The sequence below is a fragment of the Doryrhamphus excisus genome, chromosome 5, assembly GCF_030265055.1.
Source record: "Doryrhamphus excisus isolate RoL2022-K1 chromosome 5, RoL_Dexc_1.0, whole genome shotgun sequence".
NCBI lineage: Eukaryota > Metazoa > Chordata > Actinopteri > Syngnathiformes > Syngnathidae > Doryrhamphus > Doryrhamphus excisus.
The window spans coordinates 8,609,567-8,635,828 of record NC_080470.1 but is presented as its reverse complement, the minus strand read 5'-3'; the positions used below and the strand labels follow the sequence as shown (position 1 = coordinate 8,635,828).

At 42.4% G+C, this 26,262-nt stretch overlaps 1 protein-coding gene across 4 annotated transcripts; it reads left to right on the top strand.

Annotated features, from left to right (window-relative positions):
- Positions 1-416: 416 nt before the first annotated feature.
- abl2 (c-abl oncogene 2, non-receptor tyrosine kinase) lies at positions 417-26,255 on the top strand. Of its 4 annotated transcripts, none has more exons than XM_058073504.1 (11): positions 417-1,098; positions 13,144-13,305; positions 15,586-15,881; positions 16,008-16,280; positions 17,243-17,327; positions 17,602-17,779; positions 17,862-18,046; positions 18,131-18,283; positions 18,382-18,471; positions 19,021-19,203; positions 20,926-26,255. In XM_058073504.1, the coding sequence occupies exons 1-11, from the start codon at positions 882-884 to the stop codon at positions 22,677-22,679; spliced, it is 3,576 nt and encodes a 1,191-aa protein (XP_057929487.1). In that variant the 5' UTR covers positions 417-881; the 3' UTR covers positions 22,680-26,255. The 4 variants fall into 4 exon arrangements, with proteins under 4 accessions (XP_057929487.1, XP_057929486.1, XP_057929490.1 ...); XM_058073503.1 differs by having other exon boundaries at positions 13,141-13,305; positions 20,926-26,254; XM_058073507.1 differs by lacking the exon at positions 417-1,098 and adding an exon at positions 12,703-12,977.
- Positions 26,256-26,262: the final 7 nt, after the last annotated feature.

Here is a 26,262-nt window from a genome sequence, read left to right as displayed (position 1 = left end):
AGCTTATATGAAGGCCATTGCTGTGTTTTCCCACGTAGATTTGGTCATTAATGATCACAACACGTGTTAGAAAGCAATCTGCAGACATTTTGGATACTGTAGTCATTGCTCATATTTTGCTTTGCAGAATCATAATTAATTCCCTGACCTTATTGAGACAAGTTTACAAATCTTTTAGCAGTTGTATCAGGTCGAGTACGCAGGCACATAAAAATGAAATTATGTTGTAAATTATATACATGATATATATGTGGAGTTTACTTGTTCTTGTGTTTTTCCATGGTGGTACTTTTGGAAAGTTGGAGTGCCACTGACATTGAAATAGTTTTTAATGTTCTAACAGTTGACCATAAGGTATTGTGGGCGCCTGGAGGGCGTCGTGCGCGGCTTGCACGATCCCGCTTTTGGAGGGGACTCAAGCAGAGGAGAGGTGGAGGACGGTGACTGGGGGATCGACCAACCCCCCGCCGCCTTCTGCAACACATCCTCTGTTGTGCGGTAAAGATGGCGGCGTCAGAGGGGGCGCGCAGCAGCCGGACAACGGCAACAGCCTTTTGAAAAAGCGCCACATTTCCGCAACTCTCGCTTGTTCGTTTTCGTACTTTGGTAACATATATTTTCCGTCGGAGGGAACTGGGTGGCTGTCAAGCTACTTGGGCCGTTGCTTCAAGTATAGAAGGGTGGATTTCTTATCGCCACCAACATTAGCTAGCTTGGTTAGCCAAGCGAGCTAATAGGGAATAGCGGGGAGAAGAGCACGAAGGAGGGGGAAGAAGAGGAACGCAATTCGGAGCTTAGGCGGCTACAGCTTACGGGAATGTGAGCCAGGAGGGTTTTGCTCGCTTCGTCGCGAACGTCCTTACGAACTCCAAACTACCGGGATGGGACAGCAGGTAGGCCGCGTCGGTGAAGGCGCATCGACCGGACTCCAGCCGCCACAGCCCCACGCGTCCCAACCACACCAAGGGAAGGGGAACCGGGGAAGCGTCGCTGGGAGGAGACCCCGAGAAGCCGGCAGTAACACCGGTACACCGCCAGGCAGGACAGCTGCTATCAATGTGCCTGATCCGTCAATTAATATATTCACCAAGCATTCAGGTAACATTATTAATGATGTATGGAATGTGTTTTAATATCTGTTGCAGCTTATTAGCATTGGCTAGTTAGCGGAAATCGCCTCAGCAACCAACATAAGCCTGCGCCTATTTTCTGTGCTTTTGTTCCTATTGTAAATGTTGGCTATACTTCTATTTTTATCTATAACACTGATCAATTATATTCCGTTTGTGCTGCGTGCTATCAAACGATGCCAAAATGCAGACCGTGTTATGGAGGAAGCCCACTTTTCATAGCCTACGGGCCACCAGTCGGCTGGTTACGATTTCCCTCTCAGCTATCCGCATCTGATTGTCGCTTTAGTAAACAATGATATTTCGCCTCCGGAAATTTAGCTGCAATTCCAGTCCATTAACTCACCATAGTTACAATAGCGAGTTGTTTTGTCATGCTCACTTGCATCCTGTCTCATCAGGTCTACTGTTACAGCACACTCAGCAATCTCAGTGATCCACTGGGGGAATCTTTTGTGAATAATTTAGGTCACCTTCTGTCATTGCATGATTACGCTCATGCACTCAAGATTATGGTTTAATATCTTAAGATTTGCCCTCCTTCGTGGAAGATTAGTGACATTGCTACTTATCTTAATTTCCTCAGAGATAATACTGTCTGCCAATGGAGCCTAGTAAATATCTGAGGGCTCTGACTGGTTGATGCATGTAACATGTTTTAGCAATGACCAGATCTCTTTACCGCTTGTCCTCACTAGAGTCACAGGTGTGCCGGAACCTATCTCAGGTCATTCGGGTGAGAGGTGGGGTACACCCTGGACTGGTTACCATATAGACAAATAACCATTCACACCACTGGAAAGAGTCTCAAATTCCAACATGCTGCTCGGAAATAATAAGACTAGACCTCAGTTTTCGCGATTAATCTGTGCCAAAGGGTCGGTCCAAAACCAAATCATATGAAAACTTGAACATTTCTTTCCCGTAGAAAACACTGTTAATCCAGTTAATCAGTTTTTGACACCCAAACAAGTTGAAGTGGGCCTATTATGCTAATTTTCGTCCCTTTGTATGTACTCCTATAAAGCAGCTACACACCATAACCCGCACAGAAAGCTTTCCAGATCTTCCAGTATCTGCACATATTCCAGCTGTAGAAATGTTTTTTTTAAATGACATAGCAAGTGATTGGAAATTTAGAGGTAGTACCCCAGCACTTGCTCACCAGGGTTCATGGAGGAGACACACACACACACACACACGGACCAGTGTTCAGCATTTGACATACCAAAGTAACCATGTGGATTCATGACTTCAGTAAGGATTGTGATTAAGTGGTTAGCATGTGGGCCACACAGTCAGGAGATTGGGAAGACCTGCATGGAGTTTTGCACGTTTTCCCTGTGCATGCGTGGGTTTTCTCCGGGTACTCCGGTTTCCTTCCACATTCCAAAAACATGTTTGGTAACACCAAATTGTCCATAGGTATGAATGTGAGTGTGAATGGTTGTTTGTCTATATGTGCCCTGTGATTGGCTGGCGACCAGTGCAGAGTGTACCCCGCCTCTCACCCGAAGACAGCTGGGATAGGCTCCAGCACACCCGCACAACCCTAGTGAAGATAAGCAGTATAGAAAATGGATGGATATATTAAATGATTAGATATGGTTTTACATAGAATTAAAAAATATATATATTTCAATTATTTAATGGCACATTTAAAGACACTTAATTTTAATTCTGTCCCATTTGGTCCTCCAGAGAAGACCAGAGGCTAAGCAGAAAACTAGCTAGCTGGCTAGCGAGCTGCTGCCAGTGAGGCTGAGTGATAGGCAAAGTGTGCAAACAAAGATGCCAGAAAAGCCAGCAGCCATGAGAATGAAAGATGAGCCGTCATGACAAGCTGTCATCAACTACGGTTCACATTGCAGATGTGTGATGGTTTGCATGTCACTCTCCAGGAGGGAGAGGGCACAGATGCAATAATGCATTAATTTTTCCTAATATTTTTGGGATCGACTGGCAAACCCCCAAAGATCGACATGTGTTATTGCACTACAAATTTGAAGTAGTCTGTTCCATATTGATTTATTTATTATTCTATTAATATTATTCAATTTTCTATTTTTTCTTATCTCTCCTGTCTTGCTTTTGTTGTTTTTATTTTTAGATGATTATGTTAAGTTTCTTATGACATTTTTGCTGAGCTGCTGGAAATGTGGATTTCTCATGAAGACGAATAAAGTGCCGTATCTATCTATTCATACACCCCGAGTTAATCCACTGATGCTCTCTTAGACTTTGGGAGGCTTGCGGTCATGTTATGCATAACGGTGCTTCAGTCTGACAGGCATATTTTTGGTCATATTCCAAATGGTATCACATCAGGGACTTCAGTAGAGCTAATTTTTCTTGATTAAGGATGCGTTTTTTCTTGTTTTGATTAACTGGGAATGTGTGGAGTAATAATGATGCGTGTACGTATGTGCACAAATGTAATTATTTTTAACCTGAGAGGAACATTAGTTTCAATGGTTTTTATTCTTGCTGTCAACTTTGTAAGCCTTATAGAAAAGCACATTTGTCCCTTCGTCAGGGAATGGTCCAGCATTACTCCTCCTCGGCCGGGTCTCTTTTTCACTTTTATATGACTGAATGAAGTCCTAACCACCACTGCAGTGGACAAGGATGCTTTAGTGAATGGATAGGATCCTCCAGCTCTGTTTTATTTCCAAACGAACCGTAAGTGGCAGAGACCTACTAAGTGCAGCACGACTCACTTCCCAAGTGTTCTGTTTTCTGATGCTGAGTGTCCTTTTTATAGAATCCATGGTGCCGTCATACTGCCACTCCACTGAGAGAGGCTTTCACTATCAAAGTGCATTTTTGATCTTAAATTTGTCTGATAGGAATGCATACTTATTTTTGTCTCACTGAGAGGAAAAACAGGTTTGTTCATTTATCGTGGTGCCAATCTATTTTTTCACGCCCCTCAGCAGAGGCATTCAACTTAAATTCAAAAAGGTTCAGTTAGAAGAAATGTCCGGAACAATGTCTAACTTGTTTTATTATTCAGTGTGTAATATATATGTGTGTATATATATATATATATATATATATATATATATGTGTGTGTGTGTGTGTGTGTATATATATATATATATCTCGACATCTGCATGTAATCAGCATCTGACTGTAGGTATCCTGATAGGTCAGGATTAGGGGGCATTGTTCATATTGGGCTCTGAGACTGCTTAGTTTCTGTGAATTCAGTTCAGATTAGAGTGGGAAAAACTGCACAAAGTATGAAATGGTTTTACCACAAGTACAACAGTCTCTAAGAAGATGAGACAACTTAGTTTTATGCTTCTAGGGGGAAGAATGAACATGAATGAGTCTGTACATTTTCAGTTGAAAGCTCCATGTTCGCTGTCCAGGTTTCTCTCCCTAGAGAGCACCGTGTGTATTATATTTGTTGTCTCCGGTGCACTCATCTCTTGGTCATCTCTCTCTGTATCCCTCACTCATTCCTCCCCATCATAGCTGATGGGATGCTGAAATGATTCATTCAGCTGCCTCTGTCTACAGAGGGAGGAGCCCTCAGGGAGTGATGCTGCCAACTAGCCGGAACTACTTCCCCCCAAACCCGAAAACTGATCACAAGAGGCTCACAAGATGAAGTAGTCGCCGTTGATGCACTACACTATATAACTTCCATATAACCTTATGTCAAAAAATCGGAACTATCCGTATAAAAGGTTATTTTAAACTTCCATGTGCCATCTATTGGACGGGAAGGCACCAAATGGATGAGGATCTACTGGAGACCAAATGGAGCTCTGATGTTGCATAGCAATCTGATTGGACATTTCCACCAAGCAATTCAGTCCAGAAAAAACAGCTATAGAATGGACATGTAATCCACTGTTTGTTTGTTTTTAACTCATTCAATCCCAGCCTCTTGGGACTGGCTTTTTTATGTTTTGACTGATATTTCAAGGCACACAGAATATTTTGTTCTTAGGCTGTGTAGGCGTGGTATATAGCAAAGATTAGACTCATCTTTCATCAGAAAAAATGTTTGTTACTATCTTTTTCTGGTCTTTATTAATCAGCAGTACAACATCGGCACGTTTCAGCAAAATATCAGCTCTCAACAAAAAATGGGAGGAGCAGTGTAATGTTGTGTAGAATCAAATGATGCCTCCTCAGAACATAATTGAATGGTGCCAGTCTATGAGGAATGCATGGTTGTCTGTTGAGGTCATGCATATGTGTTGCTGCGTATCTCTGTAAATGTCCTGGTGCATCTTGCATGTACATGCTCTCATTTGATAGTCTAAGTGGTTTTCAGAATTAAACAAAATGAACAGTTAATGGGGTATGTCTGTTGGCCCATTGGTGTGAGTAGTAGCGGTGTATAATATGGGGAATTTTGATGTCATACCAATAAATATGAATTTGTTAACATGAAAAAATAGCTCCATAACGAGTAATTTAAAGGAAACCGTGCCAATGAGGCGACATTACCCATATGGTGCTGTCGGTTGGGGTGAGTAAATCAAGTGCTAACTTTTCACGGAATCGCATTATTTGCCAATATAAACTGAATTTAAACTGTTTAACGCGCAATCTCGTGTAAAGTGAAATATTGTGAATGAAATGTCACTGTTGACCAGTCCAGGGTGTACCCCACCTCTCGCCGACAGCTGGGATAGGCTCCAGCATACCTGCGACCCTCGTGAGGATAAGCAACATTAAACAATTGGATGGATGGAAATGTCATTGTGGCGAGAAGGAACGTTCGTATGGGGAAGTATTTTGTCGGGCCAACAGTTCAGAGTTTGCCTGGCTATGGATTTGTCACGAACGCAAAGGACGGGGATGAGGTTGATGACGCCGTTGTTGTTCGTCCATAAATAGTTTGTGTGTGTGCACATACACATCTGTAGTTTAAACACATAGTTTAAACACATGTAAACATCTGTAAATGGATAATTATTTTGGATTGCGTTCTAAATCTGTGAATAAATGTAGTTATTTGGCCATCAAAATCTTTTTTGTGTGTGTTGTTTTGTTGTTTCATAGATGTCAACAACTGTACAGATGTTCGAGGTGGCACTAAAACAAAAACTGTTGACAATTCACCGTTCTGCCTGAATTTGCTTCTCTGCAGAAAAAGCTAATTTTGTCTATTTTTTGGTCAAAATCAGGTGTTTTTGCTGAAACCTCTTTATGTTCAACTGCTGATTTCTAAAGACCCAAAAAAGGCTAGAAACAAGCTCTTTTTGTTCTGATGAAAGAAGAGTCTAAAGTTTCTTTGCATAGTTTCAATTTTTATTGAAACTTTTTTTTTATTTACACACCAAACCCAGCAGCCACCTGAAATGCCAAGAATAAAAATAAAAAATTCAAAAATATTATATATAAAAAGATATTATCTGTAGCAGTCTTGCTGTATCACTCTTGTTATCTGTGGCTTCATTGCTTGGAAAAAAATACTGTGTATCCCTAGTGAATAGCCGACTGCTGTGCCCTGTGGTTATGAAAACGCGGACTTAGATTTTCACTTCCTCTCGGTTCTCTGCTTATGACAAGGTGAGTCATTTCCTGTGGCTAACTCAGGTGTGCAGCAGTTCCTCTCAGCACATTATTAATTCAACATCTCTGAGCCGCAGCTAAACATTACCTCAGCAGGCAGGACTAGAGAGAGCAAGAGACAGAGACGGTCAATGGAACACAACAATGCTGATTCACACCCTTTGGTTATATTGGTTGGAGTGCAATATTGACGTCACTGGGTTAAAAAAAAACATTGGCATTGACAGCTGTGGCTGTAGGCAACCTCCTGATGTAGGGAACAATGAAAAAAAATGCAAACATTTTTGTCATACTGCTGTCATCTACCAGTATTAAGTTGTGATTATCAAACGCCACCCCCAGGGAGTTTTGTGGGTGTGGGTTATATATGATCCAGCTAGTTTGTGGTTGCATTCTGGTCTCGAGACATCTCGTGTGCTTTGGAGCAGTCATTTTTTTGCTTTGTGCAAGCGCCCTCATCATGGAGACGTGGATGTGATGCAGCTTTCAGGTTAAAGGTGATCAATCTTGCCGCTTTTGCTCGGGTCTGCCGGTGGATCTTGGCCGTGTGGAGCAGCGTCAGGAGGTGCACTGTTGCTGGCAGGTTTCAAGGGATTGGACTGCTGTGTGGTGGTGGGGAGTCGGGCACACAAGCCTCGGGCTGGGGGTGGCACGTGAGCAACAACAAAAGAGGCAGAGAGACTGGCGGGGTGTTGGCGAAGGAATTGTGGAAAATGGCTAGTGGTTTTAGTAGATTTCAAAACTTTTTTGACTCTTGAATTAAAAAGTTTGTCCAGTCATACTTTTTCATTGTACTTTTCTGAAAATTAATGTTAAAATCTTGTCTCATGTTACACATAAGGACTTTTAAAAACACTTTGTGATGCTTTTTTCCCGAAACAGTGTGTCTAACATGGCTAGTCAAACTTGCTGTCATCGCCATATTCATTCATCCTCCTCCTCTCACCGAGCGTGAATGGAAGCGAGCCGGGGAGAGCTTAGCTTAGCATGCGTGGTTGTGTGTGTGTCGATGAGTGTATATATCTATTCACCACATTTTTTAAGACTTTAATGTAAGGAACGTTTGACGATGCCAGATGACGACGTGCTATATCGGAGTGAAAAAAAAATACGAGAAGCACATTAATTTTTTTATTGCAGCTCGTCTTAGCCGGAAATACACATGGAACACACTTCTGTGACCGTCCTTCAAAATAAGAGCGCCGTTTCAACAGCACTATACTCAACCAAGTAATTTGGTGCTACCAAAATGGCAAGAAAAAGGGACTTAACAATGAAAGAGAGACAGGCCATCTTAATATGTAAAAATGTATTCTTCTAAAATCTTTGACCGGTAATGTACATACGCACCCTAACTTGCTAAATGTAGCGACCACGTCGCTAAATCTCTTCTCTACTGTATGTAATGAGTTTTCACATTTCAGAAATAACAGCCTTGCTTCAGTTATTGCCTGCTTCCAATTACCAACCCATTCTATTTGCCATTAAAGTAAATCACTTCCCCTGATATAATTACGGCGAAAACGTAAATTCTATCACAACTTTCTCATGCCTTTAGCATTTATGTCCGCAAAAAATGATCAAATATATAACTTGTAATTGGACTGTATTTTTTCAACAACTAGCTAATATTCACCCTAACTAAATTAGAGGCGGATGTTTAGAATGCCTTAACGCAGCACTTTTAGGTTCTGCTCAGATGAGAATGCCTTCATCCAGGATCCACGGAACTAAGCTGATTTGCATCAAGGGTGAAATTGGATTAGACGCAAATCCACTTTTCATTTGACTGTGTGCTAAAAGCCTTAACAACCACAGCAAGTCGCACAGCGGCCACAACACAATGTACACGATATCCTACATTCAGACACATTAGTGGTGATGATAGGCTTTTAGAAACGAGATTTCAAAAACGGGTTGGTCAGTCAACCACCAGGAGGAGAGCCAGGGCCACTGTGGTTTCACTCTCAGTAACATGCTGCATGTATTGAAATTATAATTGGCTAGCTATTAAGAAGTTATTCATGGATGATGCACATTTTGAGCTTTTGCTGCATCCTTGAGCTTTTGCATTGGCTAACAACCAAGCTTTTTTAGTCCCCTCCTCCCCGCCCCAAAACAAAAACAACTCTTCGTCCATTGCCTTGATTCTCGTTCAGCTTAAATTATTGAGAGGGTGTTAATCAAAGCAGTGAAGTTGGCCATACAGATGGTGAATCCTCTCCATGCATCTGTTATCCGAAGAACACAAAATGTTTTCAACTTTGAGGAGACGTCTAGCCAAATTGCTGCAGCAGCTCTTGGTTAAGTAGCGGTTTCACTATGAAGCTTAGCTGCGGGGGGGAATGTTAGAGAGAGGGCAAGTCACTGCTGCCAAGCCTGTTAAACATTGATTGGCTTCCAGGATCAGTCCTATGCTGTTGCCAGTATCACTGCTGCTTATCTTCTGTGTTGCAGACTGGAGAGTTGGCTTGGAATTTACACATATATACACACACACACTTCCTCTGGACAAGCATGCACATCTATAACTACATTTATGCATTCACAAATCTTTTTTTCAACATAGACACTTAAGTTGCATGTGCCTCTCTGAGATTCCTCTGACATCCAACATCTTCTGTCTGGAGTTTAGTAGCATATCAGAGAAATTAAGCACTATTTTCCATCACCAACTCCTACTGCGGTACAACGTATATAGTCAATGTATAAAGGAAAAATGTGCTTCCATATCCCACAGAACGTACTCCTACTGCTAACATGTACATGTGATATACAATACTATGAACTATGAATGATAAAACATTGTCTATTAAAGGGTATGTGAACGTCCCCCCCTTTGCCATAAAAGCTCATTTGTTTTGCAGTCAAAGGCTGTTTACTAAATAAACACAGCTGTCATTCAAACTTTAATGATAACGGAACATCAATTAAACCGTTTATGCTTCAAATATTCTCACACTGGCAATGACGTCTGTGCAAGACAAGATATAAGTATTACAATGGTGACAAGAGAGCAAGGTTAACGTCTGGCACGTACCCCATGAACACGACAGCTATTGTAGCTTACCTGCGGGACAGAATAAGCTCCGAACAAAGCCCATTGTGTGTTTGTTTCAAAGACAAAATGTCAAAAAAAGGCACATTCGGAGTCTGTGGATCAGAGACTAGATTTTATAGCTAGTTGCCACCAGAGAGACAGTGGAGCCAGGCAAAATGTGTAAACAAAGATTGGGAGTCAAACATAGGCTTAGACTGACAAACTGTCGTCAACTGGCTAAAAAATAAACAGATTTCATGGGGGCCGACATTTTCCAGCAAGTCTAATTGCTCAAATTGATTTCAACACCAACATGTGTGAAAGGTGGAAGTTTGTTCGAGGGGAGAAATGAGGAATTGGGTTGACATGACTCAACTGTGTACAAAAGGCAAGTGCCTGTGTGGATTCTTGTTAAAGCGTATGGGAAAAATTCCACTGCTGATGAATGGATGTTGTGGCGCACACTCAGCAAAGAAGAGGCACTGTAATTTTGATTTGATTTGAAGATACTGTATCTCACAAAAGTGCCGACGCCCCTCGCATTTCACCCAACATTTTTATAGTAGATCTTAAGGGACACTAGTATAGAAATTCCACTTGAATATACGTACACGTACAACTAGTAATACTAGAGTGTCTGGTACTGTTTATGCTCTGTGAATGTAGTTGACTTACAGAAGAAGGACTAATTATGACCACCGCAGCCTCATTTATCAGGCTTTAGCCTCGCCTGCTTGTAACAATCAGACTCCTGTCCGTCTACCACAGGACGGGCTTTAGCCCGATATAGCTTATGTAATGTCTTGTCCATGTGGGGATCATTGTCTCAAGTTGGGCTTGGGTTTGGGGCTTCCTGCAGGCAGCGAACCAGCCACCATCTTTTGTCTGCACCAGCATCACAGTGTGCACTGCGGAGTTATTCCGAGTGTCATGCTACTGTGTTTTGTTCACTGTCAGCTAAAAATAAACGCTTACCTTTTCAGCCATGGGCCTCTGATATACAGTGTCATATAATTTTTTTGTTGTTGCTTGTTTGAAGTTATGAAAGCTGGTATTGCATCTTGTTTTAATGGCTGAGTGTTTGGTTGCAGGATTATGCAACATTTTCATGGGTTGGTCTGAGACAGCATGCACTCTCTACAGATTCAAAGCCAGAACTTTGTAGCTATGGGTCGGCATGCTAAACACATGTTCCACCATTTATATTTGAGGTGACTTTGGTCATTATCGATAGATCAATAGATAATTTTAGGTCTTGACTAACTCATATTATAGACAATTGTAAGATAACCATTGTGATCGTCAACAAACATTAGCTAGTTTATTAGTATTGTCATTTACCTCAAGGTGCTTTGGCCAAGTGAAAGATGAACACATAAGGAAGTGTAAATCTCTCATCGGTCATATAAACAGCTGCTGAATAGAGGCAGGGTCCTGGTATGCGTATTTGCCCTGGGATCAGGGTCACCTCTGTCCCGGCTGTCTTGGGGGTGGTGGGAGAGACTTGCAAAGACCCCTTCTGGTCCACTCAAAACAAAGCATTTCTTCAGACTGCACATGTGATACACTCCACAGTATGCACATGCACGGCTATCAGACAGCCACACGACATGCAGCACGTAGACCAACTGCTCACTCAATCAAATGCTACTGCGTTTGGGCCAAGCAGAAAGGCAACCGGCTATCTAAATTAAAATAAAGTAATGGTATTAATGTAGCTTCATGACTGATGTAATTAGGACAGGACACACCTTAACTAATGTGTCCTGTCATTAAAAAACATTCTTGGAGGAGAGTGATGTGATATGCAGCAATGTAAGAGGAGCAGCTATGACAGTTGGCTCAGCATCGCTAGCAGTTGCACACACACTCCCAGGAGAACAAGACCAGCCATCTGCTGTTGACTACAGCTCTGGTCCAGGCCTCACACACACACACACACACACACACATTCACACGTTTGTACACACATTACCCCTCTCCCTCAGCTTTCCTACCATCCCATAAACTCTGACCTCACCCCCAAACCTCTGCCTAAGCACATGCCTAGGCGCCTCCTACCCTTTTCCATCCCATTCACAGTGTAGTACATCGCAGGAAGCCCTCCGTCATGACTATCTCTGAAGTCCATCGGAATATTCTCATGGATTCTCAACTAAAGGATTAGTTTGTGTATTTTTTAACTCCGTTATCTGGTGACGGGGTGAGATAGAGAACAAGCAATTGCGCCATTTTAGTTTTGTTGAGGCTTGCATCACTTGAGGGATCAAGAAGTCTACAGAGTGTCAGACTCATAGAGCTCCATAGTGGAGCCGAAGATGTACTGGGAGCTGTGGCTCAGCCAGGTCACGGCCAGTGCTGCGCTGCAATGCATGCTTGTACAAAACAAAGGTGGGCTTTTTGTTTGTTTTGACACTGTGGACACACAAGATGATTCATTGTTGTGTGTAGGCAGAGGTCATTTTTACAGGCTTGTTGATTAAGTAATCTTGTGTCTGTGTATACGTGCATAGTAGAATGTATGGAGACTAACCATTCTGGCTTCCCAATGAAACTATGCATGTTAAAGAGACTGCCACCGTCTGCCAAGACACCACATTTATTGCAAGTCTGTACAGCGTTGTAACATAGACAGTCCAATTATAATGTGCCTATGAGTGTGGGCAAGTAGGTAGCGTCAAATCTGATCGTGGCGGGTCTCCACAAGGAAACTGGGACTGACTATTCTTAAATAAATCCAAATTAGATTTATATTGAGTGTCCACTCTGCAATACAAAACAAAGGTTGCAGGTTACACAACATTTCTATGGAATTAAAGCAGCTTGCACTGCGGAGTGTGCGCTCCATCATCAGTCGCTGTATTTCATCACCCTCCTCTCCCACTCCCACAGCAGCTGTCCAGGCATGCAGTTTGACTTTGGCAGCAGCTGCAGAGAGTTGTTCATCCTGGCTACTCATATGCTGGTTCATCAATCGGTTGTCAGTCTCTGTGGGCGTGTGTGTTGTGTAGCAAGGATTAACACTGCACCTTTGTCAGGTGGCGTCACTAAAATGTACCCCTCCCTCTTTGTGCTCTTTAAATAAACACATGGAAAACTCTCCCAGCTCAGGTCATAGCTGATCTTAGTGTCTGAAAGGAATCATTTGGTAAAAGTAATGCTTTTGAGGTGCCTGCAGGCAAATAGTTTTGAAGAAGAATGGACGGCCCTGAGCGGCCAACACTTCCACACTGGCTTTAGGCAGAGACCTGAACCTGGACCAACAGGTAGACGAGAAGGACAGTTTAGATTCAGGTTCTCATCAGGATGTTTCTTCAGACATTCCATATGTCCATCTGCAGTAAAGATCTCTCATGGTGGCTTGCTTGATGTTTCATTTATCGTCTTCTTTTCTCTCGTTCTCTTTTTTGGCTCTCCCTTTTTTTCCAGAAGCTCTCCACCGGCCGTTCGGCCTGGACTCTGCTGCCCTGACAGAGGCGGTACGCTGGAGCTCCAAGGAGAACCTGCTGGGAGCGGCTGAGAGTGACCCCAACCTGTTTGTTGCACTTTATGACTTTGTTGCCAGTGGGGACAACACGCTCAGCATCACCAAAGGTAAATAGTGGACAGTAATATTGATTTTTGATCTATTAATAAGAAAGGTATTTGAATGACTTCATTAAACCTGCACACTCTGACATCCAATGTAAATGCTGTTTAGAAGAGCGTTAATACTGTCGCAACATGTTTATTTGTATGGTTGTAGACTGGTGTCAAAGCACACAACATCTCACTGTTTTTCCTTTCACACCACCTAAAAACTAAAACCACAATGTTACTTTATTAAATGAACACCTCTCAGACAGCATCGATCATAATGGGGCATTATTCTATTATTATTATTATTAAGCCTAAATTATTGTTTCAGTTGTCACTCAATGAAGTGTCCATGTTATCTCATGGCTGCTATCACATTCAACATGGGGTCATTGCAGGCTGGATCATGCCCTACAGAATACGTAGGTATCATGTCTGCATCATCAGGCAGTCGGAACAGTTGCTTGGTTACATGGTGGTGTTGTTAATGCATTGCTTTCTACACCTTCAACAGAAGCACACGTGTTGCAACTGAACTGCATGCCGACTTACACAACCGACACTCCTTCAGGCCAGGCCATTGATTGACAGGTTGTCGTCACTGAGGAGAGCCGTTTCATGTACAGTAATGCCATTAGAATGTTGTGTGTCAATAGAGCTTTGTATCGGGTTTTATGTGACTTAGTTTACAAAAAAGTATTTTCATACTCACATGTTCATAGCTTCGTGTTTGTGGTACCACGGCGATGTGACAATTTGGAATTTAGTTTCAACCGTAACAGGTGGGTAGTCCCAGCAAGAAGTAGTTGACCACAAACAGGAATTAGCTGCTCAAGAGTCATCATATCCTCCGAGGCAGGCAAAAGGCAAAGGGGTGCAGTCAGTGTTTCCAGTTGTGCAGAGGAAACTGTTGAATAGCGGCCTGGATAAGTAGTCTGATTATAGTACACTACTTTTATTGGCTTTTTAGCAGTCTCAGTTATAGTGACAGTGGTATTACAAGTTTCTCTAATACTAAATTGTATGGGGCAGGATGGATTTTCTGAAAGCTTATTTATATATTTATGTATATGTGATGTTAATGCAATGTTATGTCATTGTGGGGATTGGATAATAAATGTATCCCACGGATTAATACACAAATGTTAACCAATATAACCTCCATTTCTGTGCCACTTCTATGCCTATTTTTGTTTTTTGGCTGGACCGTCATTTCCCAGATGCTTAGGTAGCTTCAATGTGTAATGATGCGTCATTTATACTGTGACTCACTGGACAGTCGGACTGGACCGGATGCTGAGATTCTCCATAATAATTAGAGAAACTCTGACAGTGTGATGAACTTCTTTAGTTTGCAATGAATGTGACAATTTTTTAGAGGTGATGTACCAACTGAACACTGCTTTAGCCACTCCCTCAATGAAGTTAAGCTATTGTATTATTTTCACATTTGTGAATTTATTCCTACACTTCAAATGTCAGGAATGTCATTAAAATATTGCCTATACGGTTAGTAAAGGCTTAACCTCTACCACAGTGTAGGTCGCTAACTTTCTGCATTCTAGATTTGCCAGATAATGAGGTACAGGCAGTACTGTGCTACTGAATCACTCCTCCAGTTTCGAAAAAAAAACCAAGCGCCTCTCTCTCTCTGCCTAACATCTCACAGCATTGACGTCAAGATACAGACAGACAGAGACGAGACACCGAGTCACAACATGTCTGCCTTTGCCCGGCTCTCGCATGGCGGCATCGCTTTCTTATTGATGCACAGCTTTTTGATGTGGTTCAGCAAGACTCACAAGATGTCCATACCTTCCCTCTTTGTTTGTGCTGTGTCACCAAGACATCCTCGCCAACATTCTAATCTAATGATATGAAGCTAAAAAAGGAATTTTTAGGAATTTTTATCATTACTGCTGCCAGGGAGTAATATTTCTATGTGTGGATTCCTAGTAATACATGTATTTTCTTATAGCAAAGTGAATATTGTATCATAGGGAGTACAGACTTTCTAGCTGAATGTTCTGAACTCCTGTTTCAATTGCAGTGTTGCCTTTAACATAGTAATGCTGAGCCATAGCAGAAGTGTGAATATAGCTCAACTTCCCATCTTGAGGCTGGTCTTCCGAGTTGAGACTGAATCAGCAGCACATATTGCAATTAACATTTTAACTTTTAACAGTATATAGACATATAGGGTTTTTAGTGTTTATGTAGTGAGGTGAAGCCCTCACACTTTAAAATTGTCTTTTTACATGGAGCCTTGATCATTTCCTTCCCGTGTCTCTTATCTAGGCGAGAAGCTGTGCGTGTTGGGATACAACCAGAATGGAGAGTGGAGCGAGGTTCGCTCTAAGAACGGCCAGGGTTGGGTCCCATCCAACTACATTACGCCTGTCAACAGTCTGGAGAAACATAGCTGGTACCACGGACCCGTGTCGCGCAGTGCCGCCGAGTACTTGCTGTCGTCCCTCATCAATGGCAGCTTCCTTGTTCGGGAAAGCGAGAGCAGTCCCGGACAGCTGTCCATTTCCCTCCGCTATGAGGGGAGAGTCTACCACTACCGGATCAACACTTCCTCGGATGGCAAGGTACAGTTGCTTAAATGTTCTTTATGAGCTACCCTTTTGTTGTATTAATACTAGTCCTATACTATACTGTGAAATACTGCAGCCTGGAATAATTTTCAACATCTCCCTACTCTTTCCCCCATCAAGGTATATGTGACATCTGAGAGCCGCTTTGCCACCCTGGCTGAGCTGGTCCACCACCATTCCACGGTAGCCGACGGCCTGGTCACCACACTACACTACCCGGCGCCCAAGTGCAACAAGCCCACTGTGTACGGCGTGTCGCCCATTCACGACAAGTGGGAGATGGAGCGCACCGACATCACCATGAAGCACAAGCTGGGAGGTGGCCAGTACGGCGAGGTTTACGTAGGCGTGTGGAAGAAATACAACCTCACAGTGGCGGTCAAGACACTTAAGGTGTGTTGCATGTACAGGTGGTCTTCTGGTGATAGTGTTCCGAGTTTTGGCATGTTGTGGTTATGTACATGTTCCATAAATTCAAACTTCATTTCGATCCATAAACACTGGAGTCAATGATGAGGTACTTGCAGTGCAGAAATTGGCTGTACTTTTCAGTCACAAACATAATTACAGATAATGGTTCTATTTTAACCAGGGTGTTACAATCCAATCTTATTCCACCGATGGCCACATACTGAAAATTAAAACACTTTTTATGTATTTTTACATTTTGTAAAAAGGCTAAAAAAGGACTTCATATGCAAAGTAATCCCTCATTTTATTATTGCATATCTCGGCAAGTAGGAGTCCTACTTGTTTACGATCTTCTGAATATGTTCTTTTAACATTATCAGAGCCCTCTAGAGATGAAACACCAATACCTTCCTCCTCTTCCCTCACCCATACACATTAATAATTTGCCTGCCATGTTCACAGGCACTCGGAAATTCCAGAATTCTTTAACACTACAGCACATATAACTGAGAGGTTGCTGGTCCTCTGAAAGTGGCAGTAATAGCAGTATAAGCAGTGCAGTGGTCTTAATATTAAGACGGAAAGGTTGCCAGTGTTTTGACTTTTTATTACTGTATCATTTCGTGCATTTAGTGTTTCATTACAGTAATGTATGCCTTAATGTGTTCTGTGTACCATGTGAGTGACATAGGAGTTAATTTAGGTATAATTTAGCTCTAATATCCGATTTACATCAAAACTCAACAGACACCAAATTCTAGAAAGGGTATATGTATGTAACCTGAGGACCACTGTGCTTTGCAATCTGGCAATGATGAAACATGGGTGGAATCATGGAAGTAGGTCGCCATCTGCAGGTGGACTGTGGCATTGCATATAAATTGAAATTATTTGGTTTGCTTCTTTATGATGATGTTTAAATTTCTCATTTTTTGTAATGACAGGAGGACACCATGGAAGTTGAGGAATTTCTGAAAGAGGCTGCTGTCATGAAGGAGGTCAAACATCCAAACCTTGTTCAGCTTTTAGGTCTGTAACCCGCCCCTTATAAATTAGGGTCACTGTATACTATTTGTAACAAGCCTCAAGTATGGCAATTTGTTGTGAATTTAATTTCAAATGGGTCAATTTATTACTCTTCCATTATTCTGTGTTTTCATTTTTTAAGTGTTTGACACCGATATCAGATAATATCCAAACGATAACCAACTCCACTCCAAAAAGTCACATTATTGTTGGAAAAATAATTAAAACGTCAATGTTGCATAATGGGACCTTTTTAATAAAGCTGCCTCTCTGACAGGTGTGTGTACATTGGAGCCTCCGTTTTACATCGTGACAGAGTACATGCCACACGGCAACCTTCTGGACTACTTGAGAGACTGTGACAAGGAGGAGGTGAATGCTGTGGTTCTGCTCTACATGGCCACGCAGATCTCCTCTGCAATGGAATACTTGGAGAAAAAGAATTTCATCCACAGGTGAGTGAGGGTGGGGAGAAATCCAGCTGCCATCTTTTTGTGCTTTTATTTAAAGTACTCTAACATCTCCTTTCCTTGACAGGGATCTGGCGGCAAGGAACTGCCTGGTCGGGGAGAATCATGTTGTTAAGGTGGCAGATTTTGGTCTGAGCAGGTTGATGACTGGCGACACCTACACTGCACATGCCGGGGCCAAATTCCCCATTAAATGGACCGCGCCTGAGAGCCTTGCTTACAACACCTTCTCCATCAAATCTGACGTCTGGGGTGAGTAACACATCTCATTCATTTATATAAAGTAGTACCACCGCAGTCATGGTTGCTGACCAACACTGTGTTTGTGTTTGACAGCTTTTGGCGTCCTGCTATGGGAGATTGCCACCTACGGTATGTCTCCATACCCAGGCATTGATTTGTCTCAGGTCTATGACCTTCTGGAGAAGGGTTACCGCATGGAACAGCCCGAGGGATGCCCACCAAAGGTCTATGAGCTTATGAGAGCATGTGAGTTGGCATCTTTCCAGAGCAACATGAGTCCTTCAGTTTATGATGTTAATGCAATCAGTGTTTTTTATACATGAACTCTACTTTGATCCCGCTAGGCTGGCAATGGAGTCCTTTAGACAGGCCATCTTTTGCAGAGATCCACCAAGCTTTTGAAACAATGTTCCATGACTCCAGCATCTCAGAAGGTAAAGAAACAAGAAGAGACTCATGGAAATGTGTCGAATCTAAAATTTAACAGAAATAATATTATCAGCTGATCATGTTTAAGACCATAGCTTCAGGTGATGTTCCAAAAGAGTGATGTTTTTCTCCTGGAAGAAGCGGGGAGTCCAGCAAGCACCAGTTTTGGTCTTTATTTTGGTCAAGGATCGCAAATTTAATACTTTGGCCACTGCCATTTGACTTTTTTGTTTCATAACCCTCAGGATCTTCTGAAGAAATTCTCAATGACTGTCTTACGATGGTAATGGTGTGTTAGGAGGCCCTGCTTTTATACAGCTCAACAGTCCTACCATATGGGCAAACTTGTTTTGCCTTAGCCACGAGGAGAGTTATTGTTATTATTAGAAAATAACATGGAATCCTATGTTTTTCACAGATTTTGGCTTTTAGAGGCTGTGGTCTTAAGTTTTTGATTAGCTGACAAAGATATTAATGACTATGAATGCAGTTTTCAATTAACTGCCTGCTAAAAAAACTTTTCTAAAAATATTTTTTCTCATTTTTCTATGCAGAAGTGGCAGAAGAGCTCTGTAAGACAGCCTCCTCCGGTCGCAGCGGTCCACTTCACTCGTTCAGCCATGACACGCCCCTGTTACCTTCCAAATCCCGTGCACTTCTCAAACACACGGAAAACAAGGAGAACATCGAGGGTGGGCTGGACGGACGGACAGACCACGGCACTCACAGTCCCTCAGGTACGGCTAGAAACGCCTACCTCTCCTCCAAGGAATTAGGTGCACCTCGTTACAACCCTACAGGTGTCCCAAGTGGTCTTGATTCGAAGAGCCAACTGCAGCGTCGTCAAGCCCGTCGTCTGAGGAGAAGGGCTGTCATTTTCTTAATGGAATGACCAGTTTTTTTTCCTAGGTCGTTCGGCATAAGCATTTATTAACTAAGAAACAAAAATGACTTCACTAAAGATACAACTCTAGCAGCTTCTTAATAAACAAAATACGCAAAATAGAAACAGATTTTGACCCACTTCACTTCATGTGCTGAAGTTTTAATGGCAGGAAGTAAATCTGCCAGTCATAAAAGTCAGTAATATTCTGCGTGAAGAAGATGCTGCATGCATTTAAACTCAGGAGTCTACAATGTAGTTATAAAACCCGTAAGACACAAGATCCCCAAATAGCACTAATCAGTTGAGTTACCTCGTACATTTTAAATTGTTTCATTGCTAATTCATGTGGCTTATTTAACTCGAAATGATTTCTGTCTGAGTATTTAAATAGATAGTTATATCTGTACTATACACAGTATATGCAGATAAAAACACTAAAAGCTACCAGCAGTAGCAGCATTAAAATAGACAACATAGACCATTGTGATGTAAGGTAAAATAAAGATTCTATTCTGTTTTTTTAATCAAATATTCCCAAGTCAGAGCAACTCCTATTTGTGTTAGTCTGTGTACTTTATTTTTTGTTGTTGTTGATAATAAAATGTTTAAGTGTCTTTGTCTGTGATGTGAACAAGGTTCGCCCTTCATGCTTGTTTTTGTCCTCATTCTGTGTTTGTACCTGGCCACTTCACAGACCCCCCCCCTTTTGCTGGCCCATCAACACATGAAGCATTCATTTGACTAACACAATAAACAGAAACAGTACACCCCCAACCCTTGTATCCAGTAAAAGTGTTTGTGAGCATGCAGTGCAACAAAAGTCACTGGTGAAAAATATATGCAATGCAATACATTTGATTACAATAGTAAACAAAAACTTTCTCATACAATTGCATACTGTCATACCATGTTTTTTATATAATTTTAATTCATCCAAACAATATTTATATTGTTGCATCTTGCACAAGTGCAATGCCTGTCCAAATTCACTTACATGGTGAGGGAGTGCATGACTTGCATGGGCTTTATGTCTTCATCCTGTATTATGTAGTCTTTAATCAAGGTGCAAAAGCAGCTTTTTAGGTTGCTGGAGTAGTCTGTAGCTACTTCTAGTGGGTTGATTGGGCATGATCTGTGGTCTGTGGAGATCTGTGGAGTTTTCCCTGTCATGCATGGGTTTTCTCTGGTACTCCGGTTTCCTCACTCATTCCAAAAACATGCATGTTGAGTTCATTGGCAACTCTAAATTGTACATAGATATGTCTATATGTGCCCTGCAATTGGCTGGCGACCAGTCTAGAGTGTACCCTTCCTCTCGCCCAAAGACAGCTGGGATAGACTCCAGCTTACCCTCGCAACCCTAATAATAAGTGTTATAGAAAATGGATGTATGTTAATTCACTGAGTTTTATGATGAGAGAGGAAACTGTCTGACATGAGCAGAAAACGCCGCTTTTGTGGGAGAAGGTGGAGCCCCCAACAGTATTTTCCTTTCTAAAAAGAGGCTCACTCTTTTATACTTTAAAATTTCTTACTTTAATTGTTTTAATTGATCCGTTTCTCTTCCACTTAGGCTGGACTTCTTTGTCGGGAGGTGATGGACGCTCAAGCAGCTCCCCTGCTCTGCCCAGAAAACAGCAACCACGCGATAAGTCCCCCAGCAGCCTTTTAGAGGACACACTGGACATGGGGACGTTCACACGAGACCGCAAGACCAGCTTCTTCAGCTCCTTCATAAAGAAGAAGTCATCGTCTTCTTCCTGCTCACCATCCTCCCAGCATCAACAGAATCTCCCAACGCCTCCCAAAAGGAGCAGTTCTTTTCGAGAGATGGAGACGCAACCCCACAAGAAATATGAGCCTACTGCTGATTTCAGCGCTCCTCCTCCGCTCCCACAGTCAGACAGTTTAGGGGGCTTCTCCGCATCTCCCTCTCATTCCCATGGCGAGCCCGCCCAGGTTCAGTCACGCTGTTGTGGAGCTGCATTTGGACAGAAGCCTTCTGGTGGAGGATTTGTTTCACAGGTAACAAGCGGCAGCAGCTGGGGAGGACTCGCTGGGTTTTTTACCCCCAGGCTTATCAAAAAGACCCTCGGGCTACGGACAGGAAAGGCGGTCTGCTCAGGGGATGGTGGATCCATGGTGGGAGGGCCTAAACCTTTACCTAGGTCCAATTCTACCTCCTCAATGTCATCTGGGTTGCCAGACCTGGAGCGTATTGCTCTGACTTTACCCAGGAACCGCAGTGCTAAAACCCCTCTGGAGAGGACTGCCTCCACAACCTCCCAGCCAGAGAATGGGACCACACGGCCCACTGAAACACTGCTCAGGAGGATGGATGAGGGGACCGCACAGATCAGGGAAAGACCCAAAGCCAAGCTGCTACCCCGAAGCACTGCTGCAGAAGGGAGGGCCACAGGGGTGGGTGGGGAAGTCGGGGAATCGGACGGCGTGTCTCGGGCGAGAGAGGAGTGTGCACAGCAAAGCTGGTCATCCCCTTCCAAGACTTCTGCTTCAGCTGCTGCAGGTACACAAACTCACAACCACAAAGTTCCAGTTCTCATATCGCCCACGTTGAAGAACAGCCCAGGAGACGTGCACCTCGTCGGGCTGGACTCTCAGGGGAACCGCTTTAAACTGCTGTCCGAGCACCAAGCGGACCGGGACAGGCCACGGCTTGTCAAACCCAAGTGCGCCCCACCGCCTCCGCCGACCTTACGCAGCATGCAGCACTCCTACAGCAGTGAGGGAGAGGAGCAGGTAGGAGCCACGCCAGTTGAAGTCAACGGAGACGCATTAAAAGGTCATAAATCAGGGCGGTTGTCAGGAGGAGTAACCATGTGTAGACCAACAGTTCCACCACCGCAAGTGCCTCCTGCTTCCTGCCCTGCTAACACAACTCCCACTAAAATGGCCAACGGATCACCCAGCACCACCTCTTCCTCACACTCCAAAGTGGGACTACGGAGAACCAGGCAGCAGTCAGAAAGAGTGCCACTGGAGCGCGTGAGCCGTGAGGCTTTACTGGAGTGCGCTGACTGCTTGAGCAGCGTCCTCCACAGCAGCCCCGAAAGCCCCTCCAGCAGCCAAGTACTGGACGCTGGCCACCAGCTGCTGGACTACTGCTCTGGTTACGTGGACTGCATCCCCCAGATGAGGAACAAGTTTGCCTTCCGGGAAGCAGTAGGGAAGCTGGAGCTCAGTCTGCAAGAACTGAGGGCCTCATCCTCGGGAGGAGGTGGGGGGCTGAGCTGCGTGGGGGCCAATGCCGTATTAGATAACCTGCACAGCTGTATCAAAGAGATTAGCGATGTAGTCCAGAGGTAGCTGACACTAACACAGCAAGATTCTCTTTCTGATTCCTTTAATACCGTATTGACCCAAATATAATATGGCAGATTATTTTTTTTATTAATGATGTTTCATTCATCACATTGTGTTAATCATATTTCTTCGCACCATGAGTGTGAACCGAGCCAAGACTAGAGCAAAGAGTGTGTAGAATTGACAAAGAGATAAGAGAAAATGTTCTACAATAATTCTGTTGTTTTGCATAATTCTCTAGACCACAAATATAAGACAACTTGTCATTTTCAGATTGTTTTTAAAACAAAACACATATTCGGGTCAATGCGGTAGCTTTGGGAGGGTGTGGTAATAACATGAGAACAATATGTGTAAAGTACCTCAGAGAAATCACTACAAAATCGTTTTTATTGTTTACAAGCCTAAAATGCCAGTATGGACATGTCCATTGTACATATAGGGGACTGCTTAAGCCAAACTAAATCTGGTGAAATGTTTTCCAGGCGCTTGTGAAATGAATGTCAAGTGTGTGTCACCAGCACACATTGTCGCTGAAGTCAACACTCACTCTGCTTGTGTATGTGTCTGTTCGTTGTGCTCAGCCTTACTGACAATACCAGACCCACATTTCTCTCCTTCTGCCAAGCTACACGTTTCGTGTGTGTGTGTGTGTGTGTGATTCATCGGTCGGGTGCACTGTGTTTCTCTGAGCATTTTGCTGACTGTAGAGCAACTGAGGGACCATAAGGATTTTCTGAAAGCCATCTTAACTAAGTAGCCGATTTGAGGTAGTGATGTTAAACAAAACACAGATCAGTTTTAGTCAACAGGAATTGCGGCCACAGTTTTATTTGAAACATGTTCGCCTTATGTGCGTTTATGTTAGGGATGGGTATTTGACTACATTTTATGGCTCACTTAAGGGATTCATTCATTCATTCATTTTGTAACGCTTTTCCTCACAAGGGTCGCGGGGGTGCTGGAGCCTATCCCAGCTGTCTTTGGGCGAGAGGCGGGGTACACTAGACTGGTTGCCAGCCAATCACAGGGCACATATAGACAAACAACCATTCACACTCACATTCATACCTATGGACAATTTGGAGTCGCCAATTAACCTAGCATGTTTTTGGAATGTGGGAGAAAATCCACGCATGCACGGGGAGAACATGCAAACTCCACACAGAGATGGCCGAGGGTGGAATTGAATTTGGGTTGATTACTGTTCAATTAAGTATATTTTTTAAATGATGGGGTTGGAGAAAGGTTCTGAACTCCTGTTTTCTTGCCAATGTTGCATTGAACAGACGAGACTAACTGAAACGGAATAAACACTACTGCTGGTTGTAGCCAAGTAGTGAACGCTGTTTTTCTTCAATTGTTTCAGGAAATGATTAAAGGGGACCTACTATGCTTTTTACATTTTTATGACTTTTATGTTACAATGTTGGATTGTCATGTTAAACGATGCCAAAGCGTCAGATGGAAGTGAGCCTGGAAATACGTTTTGGATGGCTCTGCACGCTCAGTTTTACAGTTTTTTTTCTACCACCACCTTCTACTGACGTTCTACCGGACTACCTTACATAGGCTGCAGATTGCCCTCAGTAAACATGGACCTAGTATGCAAAACTTCCCGGGAGCACTTGACCAATCACAGCGGAGTGACTGTACCTAGAGGAGCGGGGTGGTGTGAATTAAACAGACCTTTATGGTCGATAGAAAGTCCATGGCAACACTGCAGAAAGAGATGCAGAATCTGGAAGCTCTATATAGCTTTCTGTGTGTGACTTATCCTGTGCAGCTGCTCTATAGGAGGCCACAACTCTATACAAAGCGCTGAAAATTAGCATAACAGGCCCCCTTTAATCAGCAATGGTAATGGTTTAGTTTTATTTAAACATGCATACATGTTACAGTGGAATATATCACAACCTACAATCAATCTAGTAATCAATTATTAAGAGCATCTCTAGCTTGAAATACAACTTGATATCTCAATGTGGGCCAAAAATTGTCAGTTCATTTTTTTTTCCCTGTAATTTTTCATTCACTTGATATTTAAATGTACAAGATATCCGGTGGGATATGTTCTGGTTGTCTACATCTATGAATTTTTTTTATCATACAAGAACACAAGTGATGCCATAACACCAACTCAATTGAAAATGTAAAAACAGAGAATATAAGCAAATATTTACCATTTTTTATTTCCCCACATTGTTTTTATATGCACAGCTTTTTGTTTCCTTGAATGAATTTCACACCTGCCAAGTCCTTATAGCATTTCAGTATTTATATTGAGGAAATCCATTCGCACAACACTTTATCCTCGCATGGCAAAAAGAGACTCAACAGAAGCACAGGGTAGCGCACGTACTGTAAGAGCAGGCATTGGAGGACCGCTTTCCTTCCATGTGTACTTGCTCTGCTATGGACAGTGCAGGACTCAAGTGTATAGCCTTGTGGCCTCTGTGCCTCGCATGGCTTCAGTGTATGAAACCCAGCTTAAACACGCTAATCGCACAGTACATGGCCTCTCTATAGGCGAACTGCAGTATGTCAGTAGCACATACGCAAATTGTACATGTTTGATTCAAAGAAAAATGATTTCTAGAATGTTAATGTATGAACTTGAATTTTAAATTATTGTTTTTTTAATTAAAAGCACAGAGCTATTTTGGAAAATAATTATGTAAATACTTGTTTTTATTTCATATTAAATAATTTATGTGTAGCCACAAAAGAAAGAGTTTTAAACTGAGGCCTATCCATCTGAATATCTGCTTCCTGAATGTATTCTTCAGTTCTATTTGTCAGCAGTAAATATCTCATATCTCAAGGTGCCATTACTTTTATTTTTTACATCCATCACTGAACTTTCAGTCACACTATAGACAAGCTCAACCTGCTCTGTTTTATTGAGCACAGTTTGCAAGTATTGTGCATTTATGCACACACATACACACACAGCTTAATATACACTGGATACGGCCTCAGGCAATATGGTGTATCTACACAAATGTGCATATGGGAACACTGTGTCCATATATTCACACATACTGTGAGTCTCAAATGTTTTTCAGTGATTATCAGTGCCTTTTGTGAGAAAACTTGCAAGAATCCACAGCATGTCATGTGCCATATTTCCTTTGCTATGCCATAACTTTCATTATAACTGAGTCCTGAGCATTTGTGCTGTCTGAAATTAATCATTTCAACCTATTTGTGATCATCTCTTGAATTAAAGCCTTATCAAAGATTGAGATAAAGATGTTTGGCACCTTTCACATACAGTGATGTGATAATAAATACATGGCCTTTGAATAAATTGAGCTCCGGTTTTGCTGTTTCTTCATATCTGGAATTTCATTACCTGCATTTTTTCCCCACACTTTTGCACACGTCACTATACCAAAGTGGTTTAAATACAATGAAATCTGACATGTCATAATGGAATATCTGAATCTACAAATGAATTTAACAAAAAAAAACATGTTTAACTTTATATTGTGCAACCTATATATGTTTTTTTTATTTGAAGCTCACATTTTACTGTGAAGTTTTGCTCGTCAGTGTTGAGTCTATTGTAAATAAAGATGTT

Bases quoted from the DNA above. Each gene is read 5' to 3' on its own strand.
- abl2 (XM_058073503.1), top strand. From the start codon at position 882: ATGGGACAGCAGGTAGGCCGCGTCGGTGAAGGCGCATCGACCGGACTC. The intron at 18,047-18,130 runs GTGAGTAACACA...TGTGTTTGACAG, and splicing joins CATCAAATCTGACGTCTGGG to CTTTTGGCGTCCTGCTATGG. The intron at 18,472-19,020 runs GTAAAGAAACAA...TTTTCTATGCAG, and splicing joins TGACTCCAGCATCTCAGAAG to AAGTGGCAGAAGAGCTCTGT.